Raw genomic sequence first — 26923 nt, forward strand, 5'->3', positions numbered from 1 at the left:
GATAGAGCAAATTTAAGTCAGGTTTTTTAGCTCTGTTGTTGGGCTAGTATTAGAGAAATAAAAGGGGGAAGGGAGTAGGCTGTAAAGATGCTTGTGCTTTTAATGTTTTGTTCTTCCCTGTTTCTTTAGGTGGAAAGGGCCTGTGGTTTTTTTTTTTTTTTGCTCTCTTCATCAAGAAAAGTTAAGGTAAAAGTATCTATGGGCTGTTTTTTGGGTGGCATATTAATTTTGAATTACCTCAGTCTAGTAAGTTAGACTGATTAGTTGTAGTGTTATTGATTCTTCTAGGTGTTTTTTTCTTTTTTCCTTTTCTATGGCTAATATTTTCCTGATGTATTTTGTAGGAGGTCTTAACACAGCAAATCATGGTTTTGTGGATATGTGTAAGAGGCTAACTCTGAAATAAGCAGTCAAACTACTTGGAGCTAGAAGGCTGTGCTTGGTTCTGGATTTAATGAGTTGGGTTTTTCATATTATTTGCCAAATGAAACTTTTATGTGAGAAGCAAATATCAGCTAAGTGGAAAGTTGTTAAAAATGTCCTGAAGGATGAATTGTCCTTAGTAAGGAGAGTCATTTCTTGTAGACTACGTGTTTCTGTTCTATATGTGGTATGCTAAAGCAGCTGCTTTGAGCTGCTGCTTTTGATTAGTGGAATGATATGTGAAGCTCTAAAAATGTAGGTAAAATGCCAGATTAAAACAGGAAGCCATCTCTTTGGCAGGCTAGTTGATGATCTCTGATAAAACATAATCTTTTTTAAAAAAAAAAAATACTTGGGTGTTGTTGAACTTGCTCTCACTGAGTCTCATGAGATGTGATAGCTTGCCAAAAGCTTCAACTTTGAAACTGATGTGATTGTGTAAGATGCTTATTTGTGTGTGTGTATGGTTTTTTAAATTAATAATTAAAGGTAAAAACCATGTCTGTGTCAACTTGGTTAAAGAACTCAAATCAGAAACTGAAGGGAAAAATCTATGCTTTCTTCTATGACTGTTTTTTTGGTTGTCTTTGGAGGAGGGGAGTTGGGGTGGGCCCTGTTCTGGGATGCTGGGAAGGGGATAGTTAGAAAAATATCAAATAACTTGGTTGGCTGGAATCTCTTTCCATTTCTGCTGTAATATACAAATCTAGACTTCATTTTATAACCTAGCAGAGGTATGATATGAACAGCAGACAGGAGAATGGGAAAATGGAACAAAATGGAACAAAATGGAACAAAACATAAGTCTTTGTCCTTTGACTCACCTTTAGGTGATGCAGATGTATTCTTCATGGAGTACACATTTCCTAAAGCATAAACTAAGCATCCAGGCCCAAGACACTGTGTGTTGTGAGTACTTAAAATTTTGATATTTGGGTTCCTTAGGTGCTTGTGATGCCAAGCTTGAGCTTCCTTCACAGCTCTATTGTGCTCACTTGCAAAATGTGCAAAAAATGTTATTCCTTTCTTACTACTGAACATTATTTATCTGCTTTTTATTAAGGTTAAGTGTAATGGGCAGTCTTTCTTCCATTTGCTGCTTCTACCCTCTGTGGGATGAAAGCAAACAATTTCACTATTACATCATAGTGGATTTTTGTTTGTTTTTTAAAAGAATAAATTTTAAAAATTGATAGTGTGGCCTAGTAAGTGAAACAGCGTAACTGAGACTAGGCTGGGATGTGGGGTTCTATTTAAAACAACTTAGGATTTTTTCCCAAATTTTAAATGTTGACTAATCTTTGAAGATACTTACATGTGTATGTTCATTTTCACTTATTTTTTGCCTCTTATTCAGAGATGTAAATTCTGGCATGAAGGGCAATATTAGCATGATATGTAATGCTATAAATTTGATATGAAGAGTGCTTATCAAGTCTAATAAACATTCAACTTATTCATCTTAAAATTCAACCTAAGTCATCCAAGTTGAAAAAGCTCTGACTTCGTTAAACCCTTCTTGGTGTAAGAAGGGATACACATAGCACTAGAAGTGGCAGATCTTCAAAGCAGCTATTTGGGGGATTGGATGCAGCTGTGAGATTTGGTGGCTGTTCATACTTACTGGTGTTACTTTATATAAACATATTGAGGAAGGAGAGAAGAGATGACGCTACTTTGCTGCAGCTGTTGTTCCCATAGTCTTTGTTCTCTGCCTCTCTTATCTCTATCCTTCCCTATTTACATATTGATTGCATGAGAGCAAATCCAATGCCTGGAACTTGCATGTTCTTCCACACTCTCTTCAACATCTCAGTGTAAATCTTTATGTTGAGTTCTGGCCCTTTCTTGCTTTAGAGACTGCTACCTGCTTGCATGGTACTGTCTGATGGAGAGACAGGCTAAGGCTGTCTGCTTAGTAACAAGGAGATCATTTGCATTCACTTTTCACCGTATGCAGATGTTGCTGTTTTCCAAGGCATATGAGTGCTCAGTACATGCAGCCTCCAAAGCTAAAGGGATGCTGCCCTTGTGCAGAGGGCAACAGGCTGATAGGAGCCTGAACTGTGATACTGCGTTAGCAGAAAGCAGCAGAGCTGGGACTGGCTAGAGGCAGGAAGGGCTCCAGGTGCTCTGGAGGCAGAAGGGACAGAGCCAGAGAGGCTGCTCTCAGTGCCTGGACTGGGGCTGGCCTCCCTCTGGGGAGTTAGAGCATCACCAGCTGAGAACAGAATTCATGACTGAAGTGCATGGGTTGCTCTGACTGGAATCTGGTATCAATTTCTATGGAAAAGAAATGGCTGTATGACCCTGACAACTACATAAATGCGACACATTTTGTACTACACATTCAGTACAGCATCTGGAACCAAAAGATAGAAGGTGAACAGATTATAGCTGCCAGCTTTTCTTTAAGAGGATGATTAGGATGTTGGCATACAGTGCCTCATCTTTAAATACTGTTGCTTTTGAGCCCTTCTGAAGGGAAAAGTGAGAATATACTTGAAATATTTTTTGCTAAAGTCACTTTTGAGCTTGGAAGGCAATTACTTACCTTACTGTGTCACACACTAGTACCTGCCACTGTATCAACTAGTTTTGCAAAAGCAGTCAGATGAGAAATATCTAACTTCAGGATTAACATGCTATTAATCACAAGGCAGACTTCACTTTCTTGGTAGAATGTGGTGTTTTGTGTGGTGTACACAGGTGCTTTGTACATGCTGTGTTCTCACATCTGAGTATTTAATTCAGGCAAGTTGGGTTTCTACTTGTGAGTAGTTTGAAGTTTGCTTTAGAATAAGTGCTAGATTTTTCTTCATTAGAAGATACAGAGTATGGGATATAAAGGATTCTAATCTTTCTATTTGAGTAATACATTATTTATGTAACTTGAAACTAAAGCATCATGCCTAAACAATTAAAATAGTCCTTTCAAGTTAAATGAATATTCTGGAAAATATCAATTGTCTTGATGTCACCTTTACTTTCAACCTCAAAACTGACCTTGTACTAGACTTGGTGCCTGTATAGATATGCTGAGTCATAACTCATCTGTTCCTGGTTTGAACAACTCAGCTTTATGTATTTTCTCTCTTAACAGAAAACTTGGATGGTAGTACAGTTCAATGAAATATTTCTGCCTTTTGTAAATGACAAGAATGAACACACGGGGGAGAAATCTGAACAGCTCTTCAGCCTCAAGAGCAGTTGCAGAGAGGGCTTTCTTTCAAATGTAAAAATAAAGGACAAAGACGAGGATGTAAGATGTGATATGCAATCTCTGATAGAGAACTGCTTTGGGAGAGGGAGGCAGATGCTGTTCTGTGGTGTGATCAGAGTAGCTATCTAGCTAGTGATGACACTTTCTAAAACGTCCATGAAACACTGCATGCCATGATCAAAAGCAGGCAGTCAGGTATTTGAGTAAAAGCAGGGTGATCTGAGAATGGACTAAGTAATGCTTGGTCTAATGAATGCATAAAGAGCCACCATTATACTAGTAAACTCCAGAGCAGCATTAGAATGAGAAAGTGCAGCTTTTCTATTATAACAAGGAAGAAGTGATTTAGTGTTTGGAACCCTGCAATGAGCTAAGAAGGTGGGTAAGGACTGGGGCTTCTGTGACTGTTGTCTAGAACGCACTCCAAAATGTGGCCTCTCCACCCTCCCTAAGCACCTCTGTTCTCTGCCACACTAATACTGTACTAGCTAGAAACACATTATCACAGTTGCTCCTTGCAGTAAGCTAAAATGATGCAGAAGAGCTGGGAGGGCAAAGAAGTTGTCAGTCTTGTCATAAAACAAAGGTAATATACAGTGGCAGGAAATACTATTGTGCACATGCCTAAACCGGAAAAGCACTGTGTCATTTATATACTTCAATGCTAAAAATTCAGTATACTGGCTTATGCAGGATTTCTGTGAGGTGACTTTATAGCAGTGCCTAAGGAAGGCAATATCTAGCTGTTGTATGCAAGATTAGACTTGCAACATGCTGTCAGGTTGTATGTGAGTACAAAGCTACAGGGCTCTGGAGCCAGGGAGGCAAACATCTTTCTAGGTTTTGATAGATGACCTTTGGTGAGGAAACTTGCATGTAGGAAAAGCTTAAGAGCTCTACACACAAGAATAAAATGTTATATATGTGTTAAATGCCTGACTTCCTACCTCATATCTTTTAATTTTTCAGGCTTTTAATGCATGTTTTTATTTGCTTTCCCTGAAGAACTGAACTGCACATCCAAATGTGAACTTTAGAACAAATGTACCTTAGTCCATCATGAAGGTACACTGGTGAATAAGTATCAACACTGCATAAACACAAGTGTCTGTGCAAGCACTGTTAGATCTAGATACCTCTCCTTAATAGGTGTCTCTCTTTCTCTTTTTAATCTCTTTTTTTTTCAATTCCCTTAGGTTAGATGTACAATGAAGATTTTGGAACAAGTGGCTACATAAGCTTGCTGAAGATGTCTGTTTCAAATCAACGAAGTTCTATTATTGTCAACCCTCCTCCACCTGAATATATAAATAACAAAAATAGTGGCTGTCAAACGAATCAACTTCAGTACTTACAGAGGGTGGTCATGAAAGCCATGTGGAGACACAACTTTTCATGGCCATTTCATCTGCCTGTAGATGCAGCAGCACTGAATCTGCCTGTAAGAACAATATTGTATTGAAGTGAAATACTATGATGTGAATTACTGTTTATTTAAAAGATAATCTATACAGATCATGGAAAACTGTTTGTACACTTTAATACAAGAATTTCCAGTTACTTCATGTTGTTTTCCAGTCACCAAAAGGTTACAAAAGTAGTAGCTAGGTAGTATGGTTTAAGCCTATAAAACTACTTAAATGTACAGCACAGAATGTGCCTGTTCCCCTACCACCATCTTAAGCAATTCTATTAGTTCTCTTCCTCTGTTTCTGTAATATTGATTCTACCAAATCACTGGTTCTATCTAGAGAAAAAAATTGTCTGGATCTGTTTCTCAAACTCACTTGATCAGGTTCTTCAAAAGCCCTGCAAGGTCACTGCCTACCTGCACCTCTCTTTCTCTTGGAAGGAACTGTCACTGACAGTTAATATTAAAGGTCATTCAGACAGAATAGTGGCAATAATTGCAGCTGGCCTCAGGCCACTTCTGCCTCTTTGGATTTCTGAGGAAGCTACTTATCTTGCTAAAATAACATGTATTTTAGGTAACCTTTCACAGCCAACAAGAACTTCTGTTCTTCTGTGGCAAGGAGAGTAAATGTATTTGTGCATACTTTGCTTCTCTGTTACAGGTGTTAGATGTAGAATGGATAGACTTGACTAGCTCTCTTTTTCCTAATGGTGTTTTGAACTCAAATACTCTACACTTATGATAATCAGATAATCAGACAGCTTCTGAAGGCTTTTCATTAAAGTTTGCGCACACAGAGTAGTCTTATAAAGTTACTACCAATTAATTATAGTGGTGATATTCATGTCCTGAATATTAATTTACTGGAAAAAATGAGCGGTGCCCTGAATCAAACCTGAATTCTACTGAGGTAATATAATAAATTGTGGTGCCTTTCACCAATCTTTCTGCCCTCTTACTAGGTATATAACCTGGTAGATTAAGTATTAAATCTGTATCTAGGAGAACTTGTGTTTTGTCCCTTTTTAGTCAACAAGTGAGTGACTATCTGTCTTCAGCTCTCTCCCTTGTCCTATTCTGTAAAATGCTATGTTATGTAAACTGCTTAGAGCTTGGGTTAAAAACTAAAAACTAAGCAGGTTAAACTGCTTAGAGCTTAGGAGTGTAAGAAAAAAAGAAGGTTTAAAAAAAAGTGCAAATATACTTTTCATAAGCCTGACTTCAGTATAGTTACAGTATAGCAATAGGATCACATTGAAAAAAGTATGTTCTTTAGAGCTTTAAACTTTCTGCAGAAAGTTGTAAGAAAGGAAAAGGTGGAAATGCAAGGTCAAGAGTTCCTGAACATTTACTTTTATGGTACCTGTGGCTGTACTGAAAAGTCTTCCTTCCAGCATAAGTTTATCTTTTACACTTAAGTTTTTCATACTTACATCTGTAAGTATCTTCATGTCCAAGTACTTACAGCATTTCTTGTATTATTTACACTTTCATAACTGCAGGATTATTACAGTATCATAAAGAAACCCATGGACTTGAGCACAATTAAAAAGCGTCTGGAACATAATTACTACACAAAAGCTGCAGAATGCATTGAAGACTTCAAAACTATGTTTTTGAACTGCTATATATATAACAAGGTATGTGAAATACAACAGCTTTCTCTTACCAATAATAAGCAATAAGCAATGACATTGAACAATACAAGCAAGCAATTATTCCAGCTAGCCCAAAATTTGTCCTTTACTGGGAGAAATATGTGGATATATGAAAAAGCAGGATTGTGCTAGTTACTACTTCAAAGAAGCTGCTTGTAATGGAATGAATGAAGAGGGGAGAAAAGGGGGAGCTGAGGTCCCCCTGTGGTCCTGCTGACTTGTTTCAGTTGCTGGAACAAGAGACTAGAGACTGGTTAGTGGAAAAAGCAAGTTTGCTATTACAGCTTCTCCTGTACTCTGAACATGACTGACTGTATTTTACAGCCAGGTGATGACATTGTGTTTATGGCACAAGAACTAGAAAAAGTATTTTTGCAGAAGATAGCACAAATGCCACCAGAAGAAAGAATAGTGATCCTCAGCAAAGGGAAGAGAAAAGGAAAGAAGGCAGAAGGTAGGGATGCTCCTACTGTTTTGATAGAGCAGACTGCTGTGAGCAAAGGAATATTTCTTGTTTTGAAGTCTTTGGCTTTATAAGAAGATCTATATATGCAGTCCACTTCCCTGAAACCCCCAAGAGATCTCCCTTTTGGAGAACATCCTGCTTTTGCTTAGGGTTATATAATATAAGGTGATAGGTTTGAACAAGTATGAGAAATGAACAGGATGATAAAGTTGTTAACAGCTACCTAGTGTACCTCTGTGCTGAAAATAACCATCACCCACAAAAACGCTAGCCTAAATTGTCTCTATCATCAAAATAGTTCTGTAATACTTCTGAGCAAGACCTGCAGGAGCACATAAGCTTGTTTAAAGCTCAACCGTGTTGAAACTCAAATGTTCTGCTTCCAGTTTGAACCCACTGCTGCTTGGCCTTTTTGACATATCTGTAAAGAATGACTTATCCTCCTCTTGCCAAAAATCTTTGCCAGCTTTGAGTGATGTCTGATATTCCCTCAGAGTGAATTCATAGCTTCCTTGAAGCAGGGTATCTAGCTGATACCCTCATGGCTTTGAAAGAATAAGTGCAAAGCACATACAAGTGCTTTGCTGTATACAGCACTGATATTTGTTCAGTTTGGGGAGCAGGGGTAGACACTCTGCTGATAATTGATGTAATCATGGAAAAAGTAATTGCAATATTTAGGGCATAACTGATTTTTTTTTAATGCTAAATAGAAATTCAACAGCCCTTCCCTGGAACTTCTACACAAACCATGACTTGGGAAGAGGCTGAAAGCAGCGAGCAGCCTCCAGTGACGACTGGAGAACTCCAGGTCACTCCGGCCCTTTTGCCTACAGCTTGCCTGCCTGCTCTGATGCCAGCTGCAGTGCCTATAACAAAAGTAAGTTACCTCATAACTAACTAAAAAAAGATATTGAGATTACTGTTCCAAGCACCTAACAGTAAAGCCATAGGTGCCAAGTATCTCTTCAAAGCTTCTATTGAGATGGTAAAAGGTTTATTTTAGATATTCTGGATTCCTGCTAAATAACTGGGGGACTACTAAATTCTATTAAGGCAACATAGTTTATATTGTTTGTGTTTATTACTCGGTGATAAACACTTGGTTTATCTTTTAAAAAAAGTGCCTTAAAGATGTTTTTCATACAGAAACAAAGTGAGTTTCAAGATGGTCATTTTTGAAGTGTATTCCTACACTCCTATAGTCTTCACATGGATATAGAAGTGCCCTTTTCTTGAGAGTCTGAAAAGGTTTTTAACAGTAAAACAAAGCTTTCTGTAATATCTAATTAGGCTTTTCACTGTCAGTCAAATGCTTAATTGCCAAAAATAACATGCTTAAACACTGTAGAAGTAGTCTAAAAGGTGTTTGTAGCTCACAAAAATATTAGTAACCACCTGAAATATGAATTCCTCATGAATACACTCCATTTTTCATTGGTTTAGTTTTGTTTGCGCTCTTCTAATTATGTGCCCGTCTCTGCTAGTGAATATTCACTTGAATGAAGGGTGAAGGACTGAGGAAAAGCATGTCTAGTCTATTCTAAACAAAATACCACCCAAACAAAAGAAAACAAAGATAAACTACATATATAAAGGTCTGCAACCAGACTCAAACTAATTTGCAGTCCCTTTTTCTGTTCTTCCCCTAACAGTAATCTTGTCCCAACCTTATAACCTACCAGCTTCCTGGAATCTTCTCATACGGCTTAAAAACAGACCACAGGCTGACCTAGAGTACGCCCTGTTCTCATCTTTACCACTCAGTGCCAAGCTCTGTCTTAAATGTGGCACTATGGAGGCTTTCAGACTTTCAACTGAAAAATAGGGATTTGGGGAGCTGTAGAAGCTGGGGTACTTCCTTTTATTTTTTTTGCTTAGTTTCAAAGCTGTCTGTTCTCCATTCTTCTGGATACCTGTGTTCTAAACTACAAAATGATTTTCTAGGCTAAAAAAGGTGTGAAAAGGAAGGCTGACACTACAACTCCTACTACTTCAGTATTCACAGAAAGTAAATCTTCTGCAACATATAATGAAAAAAAAGCTGTTAAAACTTGCAGAGGAGAAAATGAATGCATGATACCAAGTAAGCTTCTGAAGGCAGCTTTGCCAGATTCCCAAGAGTCACCTAAAATTCGTAAAAAGGTTCGGTTACCAAAACAGCTAAAACATTGTAATGAGATACTGAAAGAAATGTTTTCCAAGAAACATGCAGCATATGCATGGCCTTTTTTAAAACCTATGGATGTTGAATCCTCCACTGGTGAGAACCAGAAGACCACTAAATGCCCTATAGACCTGGGAACCATTAAAGTAAGTATGTTTTGTAAGGAATTGGGATATGTATGTTTGCCTCTAACTTCTGTCTTGAGTGGATTAAAATATGGTTAGCTGAAAAGGCATCAGGAAAGTTGCTTCTCATTTGAAAGAGCTAATGGGCACAGAAACTAAATATATTTTTGGTCAGTTCTAAGTTGCAGCTTATTGAAGAAAATGTCTTCTAAGCATCATTGTGATTCTGTTTATAGTGGCTAATCTATTTGTTGAACACTTTAAAAGCACTAACAGGAATTACTCTCTTGTACCAAGCACTTCTAAGCAGGCTGCTATCAAAATGTGCCAAGTATCTTTCAGTCTGCCTGTAAAATGCTATTCTTCGTTTTAAACAAAAAGGTAGTTTTGTGGTGTCAACTTCTGTTCCAATCAGAATATCATTATCATTGGTGAAGGGAACCTTAAACATCAAATATGTAAAAGTTGCCACCTTTTAGTCTCTCTGTAAAAAGAGATCTTTCTAGTTGGAGATACTAGTGGCCATTGTTTGGCAAACAGTAGGCATATCTAGTCTAGTACTGAACTACTTAAAGTAAGACCTAATATTGGGGAGAGTGACTTGAATTTCAATAGTTGATTGAAAGCAGTTTTTAAGCCGTTCTACAATATAAGAGCCACTGAGAACTTCCAGCTGATTATTTTTACTCCAAAAATGGTTATGGAGAAGGCTTTGTAGACATGCTTAGAATTGAACAAATATTGAACAAAATTCAGAACTGCGTAGAATTAGAGTATGGTTAAGGCTGTAAGGTTTCTTGACCTCTAGAGACGGTCTAATCCAACCCTGCTGCTCAAGCAGGGACACCTAGAGCACAGGGCACAGCATTGCAGCCAAGTGGCTGCAATGCTAAATGCTAAATGTTAATTCTGTTCCTTCTCTATTTTACTGCTGGTTCATGGTGACATGCTCTAGCTCTAAAGTTGGAAGCCCTAAGTGTGCATTCATTTTCTTTCCCCATAGAAGAAAATGGATAACTCTGAATACAAAGATACGCAAGAATTTGCCACAGACGTCAGATTAATGTTCATGAGCTGCTACAAACATAATTCTCCAGACCATGAAGTAGTTGCTATGGCAAGAAAGCTTCAGGTGAGTTTTCAAGCAGGTCAAACTGAAAACAAGGTAGGAGATTCCCTTTTGATCATATGCCCTAATTTGATGATATGCATCTATTGATGTTACCAATGTCATGTTGCTGTGTAGTTCTGGAAAACAAGCAATGACTTCATAATATTCCTAAGCCTGAAAAAAAAAAAAAGTGTTAATCTCTTTGTTCCTGAACTTTCCTGTCTTTAGGATGTTTTTGAGATGCGTTTTGCTGAAATTCCCGATGATCCCATTGCAAGCGTTTCTCCATCACAGCCCACAAGGGAAATAGCAAAGACTTATTCCAGTGAGAGCAGCAGTGATGAATCTTCAGAAGAAAAATCTTCTGAGGATTCTGAAAATCAACAAGCAATGCAGCTGGCAAAGCTTCAGGAGCAGGTAAGTAACAGCGCTCAGACATGCATGACAGCTGTAATCTGTCTCTGATAGTGCCACTTGCAATTCTCCATCCTAAAACCTACTATCAAAGGTCAGGATTTTAAAAATCCAGTCTTCTGGACTTCTTAACATAGCTTTGTTTCCTGAAGGAAACATCTTCCAACTTCATCTACAAGTGAACATTCTCTTAGCAAATACAAACTATTTATCTGAGTTTAAACAAATTTGTTAACTTCTCCAAAACTGCATTAATTGTTCCAACCAGCCATTTCATATTATAAAATATATTGGATTTAAAGGCTGAAGGTGTAGAAGACAAGTCCCATTAGCCTCATTCCTTAATATTTTTTTAAGGCATAATCCAATAAAGCATTTATGCTTCCCAAATGCTTGAAATTAGAGAAGGTGGCTGGATGCTCCTATAGCAATTCTTGTGTTTTCATCTTCATAGGGTGTTAAAAGACATATGCTGAGAACTACTGTTAGAAACAGCTGCTTAAAATATGTAGCCTTGTGTCTTTGGAAGACCTAGTCTGTCTGTGACTAATCCATATGACAGTGAGATGCTTGGAAAACAAGCCTTCTATTAATAATCATTCAGATGCCATAAATGCCCCATGATACTAAGACTTGTTTTTCTGTTGCACTACCTACAACTTTTTTTTGTCATTGCTTTCAATAGCTTAAAGCTATGCACCAGCAATTGCAGGCTCTGACAAGAACATCCTTACCTAGATTGAAAAAGAAAAAAAGGAAGACTAAAAGAGAAAAAAAGAGGAACAAGGAAAAAAACAAAATAAAAAGCCTCATCCAAAGGAAGAAAAATCTAAAACATAAGAAGAAATCTAAGCAAAAGCTGTCTTTAAGCATGTAAGCGTGGGGAGCTTGCATGGGTGTCAAATTATTTTAAATTGCTGTTACCACAGTAAACTCTTTCTTGCAGTCAATCAAAGAACACCATGCAGCATGTCTTGTTGGCACATAAGTCAGAAGATGAAGATGGTGCCAAGCCTATGAATTATGATGAAAAAAGGCAGCTGAGTTTGGACATAAATAAACTCCCTGGAGATAAGCTTGGAAAAGTAGTCCGTATAATACAGTCAAGAGAACCTGCTCTGAGGAACTCTAACCCTGATGAGATAGAAATAGACTTTGAAACTTTAAAAGCTTCAACACTCAGAGAACTGGAGAAATATGTGGCAACTTGTTTGAGGAAGAGACCAAAAAAGCAACGTGGTATGTATGTAGCATAAACGATGCCTGAAAATGTAGATTTACTTTGATTGTCTGTGTTAACTTCTATTTCACATGCAGCTAGAAAAACAACAAAATCAAAAGAACAACTTAATTTTGAGAAGAAACAAGAGCTAGAGAAGAGACTACTGGATGTCAATGGTCAACTAAGCCCAAAGAAGCAGAACTTCAAATGTAATGTGGATCTTGGTCTAAGTAATTTGCAATACAAACACCTTAAAATAGGATTATCTTGGGCCTGTGTGTGTTTTGTGAGGTCTTTTTTTTTGAGAGGGGAGTTATTCATCTAGGGATTTCTTCTCAGCATATTTAAGTTAACAAGCTTCCACTGCTAGTCTCTAGACTTTGTATATTACCTAGTGTACCAGCAGCAATTTGTCCTGCCTGAACTCTTAGTCTCATGCCTAATTCTTTATTAAAAGGATAAATGATAACTTTGTCACTTCTGTAATACGATAAAAGCTGTAAGGATGACAGAGGATGCCACATGATTTACCTTCACCGGTCTCATAGCCAACAGTTTGTAGAGGCATCAGGCTCAGTTGAAGAATGACACCCCATCACTAATTCTGCTCTTCTGGATTAGACGGTAACAACCTGGCTTGGTATTTTCAAGTTGTTTCCCTGCCACCCCTACACTATGGACTGAACATATATGCTTGGTTTGAGATGGACTTTTCTCTGACTTACAGACCAAAGAACTCTGGTCATATGCAGCAATAACAGTAACAGTTCTGCATCACTGACAGATCTGCTGTGTTCCCTTAGGCTTAAGGAACTGAGCCAGGAAATATAACCTGGTTGTCCAGGCTTTTCAATGGCAAGGACAGTGTGACCAAATCCATATTACTGATAGCTCTTAGTCATGGACAGTGCAGCTAATGCTACTGTGACAGGTTGAGATCTTCATTGAACTAGTGAGTGCTATTTTTGTCCTTTATTGAATATCTAGTAGGTTCCTATGTAAAACAAGTTAAATGCAATGATCAAAGTTGTCCTGCAAAATGCAGGCTTGCATCAAGCATGAGCTCAGGCAGGTCTGTCTTGCATACATGGTGGCTGGAAAACCTCCTAGAAAGAAAGAGCTGCAAGAAGCAGCAAAAACAATAACTAAGAATGCTGTAGAGGGAAAGCAAGCTAGGGAATCTTTGCAATTGGTGCTTAGCCTACAGCCTTTCTTGAGAACAAGTAGGCATGTTTAGGTAGTTTGTCCAGCAAAACAGCTATCCTTGTGGCTTTTCATTTTCAAAACTTCACCAGAGCAACACATTTTTAAAACTGTTTTTGACTGCACAATCACTGTAAATTCTAAGTTAAATCAGCCCTGCAGAGGCAAAATAGTCAGATGGTAGGGAGGTGGAAATAGATGACATCCTACAGTACATATGTCTCAAGAAAGAGAAGAGCTGGCTATAAACAAACTTCAGCATGCAAGTCTGGGAGGAGGAAAAAGAATCAGAAAAAATCTCTCAGTAGCTACAGGACTTCTGGTTAAAACTACTTGACCTGGTCTGAAGGCAACTCATCCTAGTTTACCTTGGAACTGTGTGTGGAGGGTATTTGGATAGTTCTTTGGATATTTCACTCATACAGCTATCTTATAGTTGGTAAATCTCCATCTTCTATGCAAGTCTTAAATGTTTAATTGAGCTAAATAGATTGTGGACAGGGGAACAGCAGAAGTCTCAGCCATATAGCACCATAGTCCTCCATAGGGTACTTCACTGCAGAGTGTTGTAATTTTTTTTGCCTTATTTTTTGCTTAATCCTTTTTCTTGAAGTTGAAAATCCTGCTGAGGCCTGTGTTGGACCTAGCCGACTGAGCGACAGCAGCAGCAGCGGCGGCTCCTCGGACTCCGGCAGCAGCAGCACCGGTAGCGTGTCCAGCTCCTCCGAGAGCAGCGACTCCGAAGCGGGTTAGATACCTCCCCTCGTGGCTGTGTGGGCAAACCTCCGCCTTGGGACTTGCTGTGCCTGCTTGTTCCCAACGCTTACAAGAATTGCAACCATCCTTCTAGGCTTGCTTTATGCTAAGGTCAAAACTCAGTGCTATTCAAGGTCTTAACTGTGTTCTTAAAAAAAAAAAAAAAGCTTTCTTTAATTTATCAATGAACAGCCTTAGGGAAAAAAAATTGCTAGTAAGAGATCTATGTAGCTATTCTGGGAACTTGGCTATCAGCCAAGTAAGTCATAGCTTACCTATGTCTTCATGATTTTTAAAGTTTTTTTTAAAAAATTTTCTGGCTTGCAATGTGCAGGAAGCATTAAACAAACTTTTTTCTCAAAGGAATTAATCAGGAATGTTTTTAGATGAGATTATTTTCAAAATAGTTGAGGCTTCTATATCTATAAAAACCAGGGCTGACTCCCTCTGGATTTTGGAAGTTGCAGCTCAGATAGTGGAAGAAGTTAGATGAGCTGCTACAAATAGCTGCTGCCCTGTGGGTAGATTTCCCTAAAACTGGGGATGAAGGTGTCAGCAGCACTGACTGTAGGACTCTAGCCTGGAAAGCAGGGCTATTTAAGGTGTCAAGCTTGTTCTGGAAGCACGTTACAGTGCTTCCAGACAGCAGACAGATGTTTCCCTTTGTGTAGAACTCATAGCCTTCTGGGACTGGATCTATTTGCCAATCTACAATTTAGATGTGTCTTAGGGAACAGTCTAAGATGAGATGAATGCTAGCATTGGGGAAGCACACACAGAAATGTTGTTGATGGTATCAAAGATCTTGACCCTGTGACAACCTGCAAATGGCCTCTTTGTATAACCTTTGGTAAATCTCTATGTAGATCAAGCTAAACAAGTCAAAGGATTAAGAATAATGTTCCTTTCTCTGAGATTTGATACTGTAGGTACAACTGCAACTCCCACCATGTATGTGTGAATAATGCAACATATGATTTTTTTCTCCCCCTCACTCTGCCCACCTTGCTCTATTTGCATTTACAGAAACATGCTTAAAACAGAACAGAAGCAGGCAGAATTGTCCAATTTCTATGGAACAAGCTAAGGTAAACCGATCAAGATGGATAAAATGCGTTTGCCCTAACTCAAGTTTTGTTAAATACAACAGTACTGGAAATGACAGAAGCTGTTCCGTTGCTAGGAAGTAACGGATGTAGCTTGAACACTGTACTGTATGGGATGCATGGAGATGTAGAATCTGCTGCTTGTTCAAAGTAGCTTAAGTAGCTGCACAGAAATTGGGTTTGAATTCCTGAGGTTCTTTTGCCTCTTCCACATATCCTGGTAGTTTGGTGTTGGGTAAAGAAGGGAAAACACAAATGGCAAACGTTATTTGGTCACTCCTATACTGTTTTTGAAAGCAATGCAAACACTGATAAATCACCTTTTCCCTAACTACGGTATTATAAGCAATAGCCAAGTGTTATGAAGAAACAGTTCTTACTGCCTCTAATGTCAAACTGTTTGGCTCACCTGGGAACATGGGGGTGTTAATTCTTGCCAGAGTGTTCTCCCTCTTAAATTTTCTCGTAGCAGCGATGGAGACCTCAGATTTCAAAGCACTATTACAGCATAGCCTTCATTCTTTCAGTAGACAAATTTCATTAAAATGAGAAAGTATCAAGAATTTACCCTGATACTGGAAAATAGATTGTAAGATTAACTTGCTATCTCTATTTGGCTGTTCCTTTGTCATCTTCATAAACTACAGCTGAGGAGATGAAGACAAGAGGTTGTTTTGCTAAAAAGTTGTTTCTTCAGTGACAGAACAGCAAAAGCTTGAGGAAACAGATTAGAGGAGTTAAGCTTCAGTTTGGTCAGCTATAACAAACCCTTGCTTCCTGAGCAGAAAAAGTGTAAAAATGCAGAACAAAATGAAGTGTGATGTTTTGATTGAATTCTGCGTACTAAGGCAGTGCATTTTACCATGTGGAGTTTTGTCTAGTTGTCTAAGCTCTTAGAAACACTGCACTAGTCTTACAGTAGAAGCTCTATAGTGGAAGTAGTGGTTGAGCACTAGACTATAATGCTGAAATGTCTTTCCAGAGAATGCCATTGTCTTTACAGAGGATGTACTGCAATGCTGCTCTACAACCACAGCCTATGCCACCTCTTACTAGTAGCTTGCAAAATGAAGGATCACCTGAAATGCAACAGCCATCTCACAATGTACTGGAGAGGTTTCAGCCTTTACAGAGTAGGTCATTCAAATCATCAGAACAAAACATACTCTCTCTCCCTCAGCTAAAATCATTGTGGCAAGAAGCATAGCTATTTTCCAGTGAAGGAAAGAAAGGCTGGGAAACATAATGTTGATGTTGCCCAAGAAACTTATCTTGAGGTTTTTGGAGGTTTTCTAGTTGGTAATGTTGAAATTTCCAGAATGTGCCCTTTGAAAGGCATGACTGTAAATATGAAAAGTGTAAACATACTAAAGATTAGCTGGGCTTTCAGATTACTGAGGCATGTGTTGTGGAGCAGGATACTATTAAAACAGCACTGCTCCTGCTCCCTCAGTGAAGGGAGGCAGCAACTGGAGATGAAATGCAGAGTGTCTCAATGAACCTAGGCAGGAGTTTAATATGTTTAAACCTACTACAAGCACAGTGAGGTGTCTGAAATACCTATTTGCTGACTTTAAGGCTTGGTACCACAAACCTAGACATCAAATACAAGTTGCTTAGAAATGTAATCAAGAAGTAGATACTTCTTCCCCGCATCATAAAATGTCTAATATCTCTAGACAGTTATTGATAGAAGATAGTTAGCTATTATCTCAAGCTATCTGTGAAATCAATTAAGAACTAATTAAAAATAGCTCTCCTAGTAGAGCTAGGGTATATATCTTCACACCTAGTTAATCTGCAGTTTTAAATATCAACCTAATTGAGATGTAGGACTGCCCTAAGTCTGATAGAAGGCATTATCTTCCCTCTTTCCCAGGTATAAACAGCTCCACCTGTTCCACATGATATTCCAGTCCAGTAAATGCCTCACTCCTCAAAGGACAAACCTCTTGCCACCCTGTGCACTCGCAGTCTGCCAGAGATGAATACCCAGTTCTCTCCAAAGCATTCATCTTAAGCAGCTTTTCCTTTCCCCAAGTCTATACTTCTTCCTTTAAAGATGATCTGAGACTGTAGCACTCTTGGCTTGTGCCTGACACAATAAAGGCCACTCCAGGTTTATAGCAAATCTCTTGTTTAAACCTCCACTAACAATGTGATCCTATTGACCTTTAATGAGGCAAGATCCCATCTCCTGTTGGTCACTACACAGAGGAAGAGTTTGGCTGATGAATGTTCATAATGAAATATAAATATTTCTTTTCACTTTAGTGCTATAGCTTAGACTTTTATAAACCTTTGAGAAATATATGCCTGCTCTAAGTCTCTTATTGTTACAATATAAGAAGAAATCCCATTTTAAGAACTTTATATTTTGAAATCTAATTTCCCTTCTAGGTATCTGATACAACTTCCCACGTAGATGTTATTCATTGGACTAAGCAAGCTGAGAAAACAGTAATAAATCCAGATAAATCAAATAAACTTCAAAACAACAATGATGACAGAGCTGCTGATTCAAAATCCATAAGTCAAGAACAAAGTATGTACTGTCATAATAAAAAGTATAACCGAGATCAGGGGTATAAAGTTAAAAGGTATATGTGAATCTCACTTAAATAAAATGCTGAAGACTGGTACATTAAGAAGTTTGCGAAATATGGTGTGGGGAGCACTTTTCACTTGTTCTTCCCTTTTTTTTTTTTTACAAGTCTTTGCTTTTTTTAATATAAAGAGACACCTTGTTCTTGTTCAGTGCTAAGACTGTAGAGCATTTTTTAATTTTATTTAAGGACTTAATTTTCTGAGTTTAAGACTAGGAATAAGCAACCTCGTCTTTTATGTAGAACTGGGTTAGGCTTTAAAACATCTTATGCTGAAGCTCTGTAGCACTTTTTCCCCTAAAAAGCTTATTTCGTGTGTATTGAGGTGGTAACCTCTGGCTCTTGGAGATGATGGGCATCTGCCAGAGTATAGGAATGTCAAATAGTTCTTCAGCATGGAACAAACTGATAAAATTCACTGATCTTGTAATTATTGCAATAAAGTTAAGTGGCTAAGGCACTGTATACTTATGTAATAGTGTGGTATTTGAAGAAGTCACATGCATGAGACACTCATCTGTAATGGCTTGCAGGATATGTGAATGGTGCATGTAGAACAGTGCAGATATGAGACTAAAAGGGCCTCTGAAAGCAATGTTCAAAACAGGGATGCATCCAATTTCATGCATATTTCAATATAAAGACTTATAGATTGATCTATGCTGCTGTTGGCCTACTTTCTACAAAGTATACATGTCTAGAAACATATATCTTCTAGAAAAATCAAATGGTGTTGGACATAACTCTTTTTTTTAAGCCTCACCTCTCCAAACTGCCTGCATATGGTTGAGCAGGAGATGGATGAGGTTTTTGAAAACTTGACTAAGCTTAAATGTTATCATGTACCTCTTCAACTGTTGTCAAAGAATAATGCTGGATAACTAAGGGTTATGCTAAATCAACTCTAAAAGTGCAGACGTAGTTGTCTACTGCTTTATTTAGTATTTGCATGCTCTTAACATGCTTATATGTACATATTCCTTCCATATCTCTTTTTTAGGCTTGTAGCAGATGGAACACTAATGATGTTTTGGGGTCTTCTGCCATTTTAATTTTCTGGACTGTAAACCTAACTGAATGAAATTGAATAACTGAATCAAAATCCCAATCTTCTGTGAGCATGTTAAAGGACTAGGAAAATGACAAAGAATTCAAGTTAATTGTTTAATGTTTGTAAGGGAGGGGAAAAAAAGCTAGTTATCGGAAAAGCTTCTTTCTTTCTATGCTTGTTTACTGGTTACCCTGTATTCCTCCTGATTTTCTTCATTTTAGTTTGCACTATCTTGCTATGCTTCAAATGCTCTCTGTGCAGAGAAAAGTAGGGGAATTCTCTAATGATGATTCTGCCTTTGAGCAATTGAGCTTGAGCAGTGTGTTGTGTAATGCTGTTTTGTGAGTGCTCGCTTGCTCCCCTCCACACCACGGTGCTGCCCCGCTGTTTCTGTACGTGCCCCAGCAATGCTCAGTATTGTCTGTCACAGAAGGGTCCTGCTGTTGTTAGTTCCCTCCCACAGAAAATAGAAGGAGAAAAAACTGCCAACCAACCCTACAAGTTTGTTGCTTTCTCATTTAAAAAAAAAATATATATATATATATAAAAAAAACCTGCCAGTCTGGAATTGCTATATAGCCACAAATCTGTTGTCAAGTGGAGTAGTCAAATGTTACGCATCTTTTTAGACCAAATCATGGAAACTAGCTCTAATTTGGTCTGGATACTTAAATCATTATTAATTTTGTAAAGAATTCTACCATTTCGGGCATTTTTGAGGTTGCTTATACTTAAAATAGGAGCTTTCTGATTTTAAGCTCACAGCATCTCAGACACTCTGGGTACAAGCTTGGCGCTGCATATCACTGAACTCGGCACTGGCTTGTTAAGAAGATTCACTTGTGAAATAAGCAGGTAATCACAAGCTTTAAGAAATGCATTTCTTTTAAATTTCTGCATAATATTTATGCTTTTTTTTTGTCTTAAGGCTTTAAAGCCATTTTCTTATGTAACAGTAAGGCTCTCTTGTAGCATATCACGACAGTTCAGATGTATTTAGTATTATCAAACTAGTAATTCTAGTTTGCCTGGCTTTCCCCATCCTTCATAATAAATGGACCACAATGCAAAGTATTTACGCATCCTGTAGGCTAGCAGAAATGCACTGATGAGCTTTCAGTGGCTGACCTACTTGCCTAAAAAAGCAGAAATAGGCAGAGCATAGAGCTGTAGGCAGAACGAGTTTACATGATGAATGAGAGATCAGTTAGGAAACAATGCTGGAATCAAAATGGAAGTGAGTGGGGTGGGAAGGGGACAGGAGGTGAGTACCCTACAAGGTGCTGCAGTGGAGGACTTTCTGCCAAAATGATTTGGACATTTTGCTGGGAGACCTCCTAGAACTGGGCATTAATTTCCCATCTATATTTATTTAACTTAATTTATTTACCCCAAATTGGAAAGAAACTCTTCAGTTCAACCTAAGCTAGGAAATGTGCCTGTATTAGGGACAATTTTTTGCCTTTAAAAACAACAATCAAAAAACAAGAAATGTAAAACCTTAAGCTAGTTCCTAGAATGACTAAATTTATCACTTAAATTTGAGGTAACAATTCACAAAACTCAGCAAATCACTCTTTTCTCTCTCTCCCTTCCTCCCTCCCTGCTTTCCTTCTATTAGGTCATTCTGACACATCTGCCAATGATAAAAACCCATTAGAACCAAAATCTCAGATTCTTCCTAAAAAGGTAAGAGTATTAACCAAGTCCTGCTGAGGAATGTATAGTTCTCTATAAATCCTCATTCTTAGGACTTTAATGCTCAGTATCTGATAGGTCTTTGGCATTGTCATTACCTGTACAGCTTTTCCTCTCATTTGTAGTGCTAAACAAACAAAAATCTCTGAACTCTAATGACAAATTTGTACAGTCAGGATTAAAGTGCTTCTACAGTTTATCTTAAGGTATTTAGCTTTCAGAAAACTATTAATTGGAAGGCAAATCTAAAAACGCAAAAACCTGATGAGAAAACATACAGAAGTTCAATTGTATTGCTGTATTTGCACTAATTTTCTATTGAAATAAAGAAGCTTTATTGCAGATGTTCATAGGTAGATCCGGCCAATATTGTACTAATGTAAGAACTAGGTGTACAATGCATGAGGGAGAAAAAAATAATTATTGCACTATATGTATTTTTTCTCTAGGATACAGGAATTAAGAATATAGATTCCTGGCTAACCTTATGTAAAACGATGATGCTTCCAGCTCCAATAAAAACATCTGTTGACTGCTTCAAACAGTTCCGAAAAGCAGCACTAGAGAAGAGGAGTGAGCAAGCCCGGGAGATAGCAAGGTCCCTGGTGCAAGCTGAATAGGAACTGCACAGCCTTCCTCAAGGAAAGGGGAGGTTTGTAACCATATATGCATAAAACATTACTCTGTTTTTTGCCTGCTTCAATTATGTTCAAGGTCTTCCATCTGGATAGTTAAATGACCTTCTGGATTTGCTTCTGCTTAAAAGCAAACAAAAAAAATTACCTCAGGCTGATTATTATAATTCTTTAACACTTACATATCCTTACCTGTGATGTGAGGCACCAGCAGCTTTATGAACTGATAATGCTATTATTTAACATTGTATAATAAATATGGCTGTAAGGGCTATATGGCTGTCACAGTTGAAGAAGCATCTGGCTAGTGATGTAGTGACAGTAGCTGTGCTGGAGCACTGACGTGATGCTTCATCCTTCAACCTCTATGAAAGGAAATTTACTAATGTAGCTCTGTTTCAGTAATGACTGGCTGAAAAATCTTTATGGAATCTGCTGTGTATTCTACTTGATTAGATAAAAAGAATAGGAAAAACTACCAGTTTTTGAGTTAATAGATATCTTAAGCATGTGTTGCTTACCCTCAAAAAGGCTGTTACTGGTTGGCTAGCTTTTGCTTGGGAATGATCACCCATTCAGAAATGGGTAATCAGATTAGGCAATAGCCATATGACAGATGGACTTGAAGGACTATACCACTCTGAGCATAAATATAGTAGTGTCCTCTGTGTTGTCATAAAGAAACATATTTGGTAGGCTCTTGCCTTGGTATTTATCACAGCTAATTTGTAGCTACTGCTAAAATACCTGTTTTAGTGGGTTTCCTGTATCTCTGTCTGACTTCTACTGTTATGCTGAGTAGTACAAGTAACTGCCTGCTAATTACAGCAGTGTTGTAATAGCTTGGAGAGCTGCTTGCTATCTTCTTGAAACTTGGCTTTCAGAAACAGTTTCTCCTTAGGTACTTTTTTTCTCTTCTGTTTATCCCTGTGAAAGTTAAGTCTAAGATTGGTGGCTCAAATCTTTTGCTCTGTTCTCCCAACGCTGGTGTCTTAGAATTGCTCACTTGCTTGGAGTGTGTTATCTTAACTAGAGTATTTAAGGAAGGCTTAGGAGTAAGTGCTTTATTCAGAGGCTATACCAATGAGTCAGGGAACCTTCAATTACTGCCACATTCCATGAGAAGGAAATTCATCCAGGTCCAGGAGCTGCGCACACACTGTATCCCTCTTTCCAATACACAGACAAAACATCAGGACCTCTGAGCAACTGTCAGACTTCCTGTGAGGCTGAAACTCCTGCACAGTAGCTCTATATTCCACAGAACTCCAGCTTTAGGAACCCCATTGTTTCACATCCAGGATGCTTAATGTGGGATACTGCAACACATGCAAGTAATACTGGCTCCTGAGGTTTTGTTCTTCCTCTTTTGTCCTTCCTCCCAAAAGAACTCACGTGCACTGAAGAGGCACCTTGCATCAGCACTCCTGCTGGTGTGGCTTGTTGGAGATTATAGTGCAACCTGTGCCTAACTCTGTAAAAGCCAAGTTTCCTCTGACAGTGCTGGTGCTCCCTCTCCTCACCAACATGCAACTACTGTGTTGTCAGTTCTAGGCAGCTGTCAAAGCTAATGCCTCTTCTGACTTCGTTTTTTTTTATGGCATGACAGTTGCTCTTTGCTCTCTTTTACATCTTCTATAAATACTTTTCTGTAGGCCCCTAGATGGTAGTGATTCATTGTTGGATGAGACTACTTTCTGTTAAGAGAAACTCTCCATCATCATTTAATGTAAGGGAAGCATCTGTAGAACAAATCACTTGAGATGCTTGCCTGAAATTTGTAAAGACTAACTTAAAGAGCTAGTTGAAGAGGCAGGAGATAAAACATCACTAGCCAAGGAAGCAACTTAAGTGTATGTATCTTGTAAGGAAGAGGATTTCACTGTAAGTTGTGTAGCACACACAAACCCTACATGCATAGAATGGAACATAGGGAATCTTATCTTCCTAGAGTGTACAACTGTACACATGTACTTCTTGCAAAGGACTTGACATAAAATGGTACCACGCTTTGAATACTAGGTGCTGATTTCTGCAGAATTGCCTTCAAGTGCAAATGTTTGTTATGAAGAAAAGAAAGAAACAATTCTTACCCGACATATATACTTTTTCAAGGAGCTGTGAAGGGGCAGGATTGGAAGCCACAGCAGCAAAAGATTCAGAGGCCCGAGAAGAAGAGTGTGAGAGCAAACAACTGCCAGAAGTTCAACAACACTCTTTTGCTCAAGATCGTAACCTGGCTAGAAAAATGGAACAAGAACGTAGGAGGAGAGAAGCGGTAAGTTCCTGGCTTTCCCGCTAACTTTGTTTCATTTTACTGAGAAAAGAAAATATGCTATCTCAGGTCCTTACTTTGAAGGAATTGAACTATTGAAAAGAACAGAACTCTGTTATCTGAAAAGCTGGTTCAGAAAATGACTTGGGTTTTCAGGTGGTGCAGCATGTAAAGCTCTCTATTTGGTTCTATTACTCCCATCAGCCTAGAATAACTGCATGGTAAAATCAAATTTTAAAGTGGTGTTCCTGGTCTCTAAATTATTTCAAAGCAGAAGCCTTGCTAGTGGTCCCTCTTCTAGGCACTGCCTGTTAATAACAGTACTGCTCATGTTGTCCTGGTCTGAAATACCAAGACTGAGTTTTTTTAAAATACATCTTACCAATTTTATTGGTATTGGTAAGGAATGCTCTTTAGTCATCGCTATTTCCCAGAATAAGTGCATGTTTGTTTTAATGCATAACATAGACAACTGAATACAGTGGGATCCAGGTCACACTGCATTCACACAAGGCCTCCTGAAGCTTGCTTTCTGTGCAACTGTTTTCAGAGAGGACTTTACAAGCTTACATATGCATGTTGTTTGTGACAGAGGAAGTTCTGGGGAAGGATTTAATTTATTTTATATCTTTATTCTTTCTGTAATTGACCTGCATGGTATTTGCTACATTTGACTGCACTGAAAATATATTAATTTTCTTTCTCACAGATGACTTGTGCAATTGATATGAATTTGCAGAGTGATATTATGGCAACTTTTGAAGAAAATCTTGAATGAAAGCTGTAGTTCATGCCGAACTTTGACACTACTGCATATTGTACAACATGAAAATGTACTAGTTAGAAGTTTAAACATTAACTTTAAAGAGTATGTAAATGTAAAGAGTATGTATGTATTAAAATGTTTAATATTAAAAGCTTATTGGGACTTCAAGGACTTGTTGCTTGTTTATAATGAGGTCTACATGTTGCTAGGCAGTGGAGCCTAGTTATTTTTCTGATTACTGTTATCTTGAATATATAGGAGAAAGCACCAGTATCTTGAGTTCTTTTTAATTTAAAACTTGCTTTAAGCTCAATTTTATCGAGCTTCTACCCGTGTTACATATATATGTATATATGTGTGCGCATGTACATGTGTATTATACCAACATTGGGTGGAAGGGTCCAGCCTAGTTGAATCTCCCACTCAGCTCTTTCCCTGTGGGCCTTTCCCAGCTTCCTGACCGTTGCCATCCTGCACAGCCCCCATGTGAAAAGGGGCTGCTTGTGCTCCCCACCAAGCGTAAGAACTCAACCGATCTCCCCTTTTTCCTTCTACTTTCTGGGATGACTGAGAAGAGTTTGACTCTATCACCACAGCACAGGAGGGGCATGTGCTTGGGGCTAATGCAGCCATTCTAGCTGCTACTCACTTCTTGCAGTGGGATATTCATTCCCTCTGCACTTAAGAGGCTGGGGGAAGCTCACAATTAACTCCAGGATTTCCAGTAGCCTCTTTCGAGTTTTATTTAGAGGATGCTTTCTGCTCATTCACTCTGACATCTCCTTTCATAAGATGCTCTATGCTCACTATGACACACAAATACCAACATCAATCACTTTCTTCCTGTCACACTTTCCCCTCCAGCAGTAGAAAATCCTGCAGCTAGTCTGATACCAAGAAACCGTGAACACTTCTTTTCTACACATTAACACAAAGGCTGACACACAAAGAAATTATTTAAATTAGTTATATGCTAATCCTGAAGTCGGCAGTATGAGTAATCTGAGTATGGAGGTAAGGTCAGGCACAGCTCATACTCCTACAGGAGCTGCAGAGGTTACTGTCCTAACCGAACCACAGCAGCCTCTGCTTTCCCTTCTCCTATGGCCCAGGAGGCGGAAACATCCTTAAACAGCCCTGCATTTTCCCTTCGTGTGAGCTGTGGGGCTGACCCCCTGACAGGGAGTAGGGCAGAGCACTAGCAAGATTCACACGTTTTTCTAAACACATAAACTGAAACCACCGTTGTCATCTGATGTACTTAGAGCTGAGTTCTGCTAAGAAGGAAGGATAAAAGGAGGCTAGATGGCTTCCTTTACACTACCTGAAGACGTTATCTTTATTAGTAAAAAAAAATAGAAAACCAAATTTCAATTTATTTTTATCCTAAACTTTTCAATGAATGAAAAGGCAATAATGGGCAATTCTTTAGAATGTTCCCTTTTCCTCTTAAGGTTTAGTTTGATTATACGTATAAGAAAAAATCTGAACTCATGGAAAGCAACTTTAATTCTGCCACTGCATTCAGTGACACAAGGATTCAATATTGGAATCTATATTTGTGAGCCTGAATTTAGAACAAGTAGGAGAAAGCATTTGGTATGTTACAGACAAACTGTCTGCAAGCTGTGTTCCATGCATAATGTAAAACAGGATATATATTCAGTCTATATGCCCGCTTCCCCAACTGCTATTTTGAAATAACTCAGTTACACGCCTTTGAGTTATCTGATGCATGGTGCCTTTGCGGCAGCTTCTACTTGCATCATTAGGCAGATCACAATCAGTTACTTTGAAATTTGAGTTCTAATCTTCCACACTCGGCTGAACCTAACACAAATCTTGGCCTTCAAACAAAATTTGGCCAGCCCCTTCACCCCCAGACATCATGAAGGCAGGTGCAGACAGGCCTCCAGTGCAGGTGGCTCTCCTGGGGGACCTCTCCATGTGCTGGAGCTGCTGGTGAGAAAGCAGGTGCAGAGCAAGGAGTGAGGGCGGCAGGTTGAGCAGCGAGTTGGCGCGGGATGTGACTGCAACCTCACCTGCACCTTTCTTGTAACTGCAAACCCCTCCTTCCGTGTTTCTTTATCTCCCAGTCTAATCAACTGCACTGCATTCCTGTATTCTTTCATGTGATAAATCAATGGTTGGATATAGCTATGACATTTCTTACAACTTTCACCTACACGGATCGCTATTGCTCTTGCGCATCCTTTACCTGCCTCTCCGTGCTCTCCTCCTGTCCGTGAATCTCTGGTCTCGCAGGGCACTGAGTCCTGGCCAGGGCCCTGCAGCAATTTAAAATACAGACATGAGTGCTAATGGAGGGGGCCAGATCACGAGCACGAGCTGCGTTCTGGTGCGTGGAGCCACGCCGCATCACGCGTGCTGATGCTACAAGCTAAGCAGCTTTTCTTTTGGAATAAGAGGAAAATGTTAGGGAGTTAGCGCTGGCCCCGGCGTCCAGAAGGGAGCGGGCACCTCCCTGCGAGGTGTCCTGTCCCCGGGGGGCCGCGGCGAGCCCCGACCCGACCCCGCACGGGGGCCCGGGCGGCACCGGAACCAGGTGCCGCGCTCCGCCGGGGGCGGAACCGGCCGCCGGTG

The 26923-nt window shown here is 39.0% G+C and overlaps 1 protein-coding gene across 2 annotated transcripts; it reads left to right on the forward strand.

The window, feature by feature from the left end:
* The first annotated feature begins 55 nt into the window (after positions 1 to 55).
* Positions 56 to 21275, forward strand: BRDT (bromodomain testis associated). Of its 2 annotated transcripts, XM_026037882.1 has the most exons (17): positions 56 to 186; positions 1254 to 1332; positions 4843 to 5087; positions 6563 to 6700; positions 7043 to 7172; positions 7898 to 8064; positions 9132 to 9497; positions 10480 to 10608; positions 10816 to 11004; positions 11687 to 11874; positions 11948 to 12240; positions 12319 to 12432; positions 14040 to 14174; positions 15209 to 15270; positions 17689 to 17833; positions 20567 to 20634; positions 21093 to 21275. In XM_026037882.1, the coding sequence occupies exons 3-17, from the start codon at positions 4848 to 4850 to the stop codon at positions 21261 to 21263; spliced, it is 2535 nt and encodes an 844-aa protein (XP_025893667.1). In that variant the 5' UTR covers positions 56 to 186; positions 1254 to 1332; positions 4843 to 4847; the 3' UTR covers positions 21264 to 21275. The 2 variants fall into 2 exon arrangements, with proteins under 2 accessions (XP_025893667.1, XP_025893668.1); XM_026037883.1 differs by lacking the exon at positions 20567 to 20634 and having other exon boundaries at positions 21093 to 21154.
* The last annotated feature ends 5648 nt before the right edge of the window (positions 21276 to 26923 follow it).

This window comes from Nothoprocta perdicaria, unplaced genomic scaffold, assembly GCF_003342845.1.
Source record: "Nothoprocta perdicaria isolate Ctin4 unplaced genomic scaffold, notPer1 scaffold_20, whole genome shotgun sequence".
Lineage (NCBI taxonomy): Eukaryota > Metazoa > Chordata > Aves > Tinamiformes > Tinamidae > Nothoprocta > Nothoprocta perdicaria.

What these genes read in the sequence shown, in the direction of transcription:
- BRDT (XM_026037882.1), top strand. Translation starts at nt 4,848, where the DNA reads ATGTACAATGAAGATTTTGGAACAAGTGGCTACATAAGCTTGCTGAAG. An exon ending in CAGCAGCACTGAATCTGCCT is followed by an intron (nt 5,088 to 6,562) that starts GTAAGAACAATA and finishes TCATAACTGCAG; the next exon opens with GATTATTACAGTATCATAAA. An exon ending in ATCCATAAGTCAAGAACAAA is followed by an intron (nt 17,834 to 20,566) that starts GTATGTACTGTC and finishes TCCTTCTATTAG; the next exon opens with GTCATTCTGACACATCTGCC.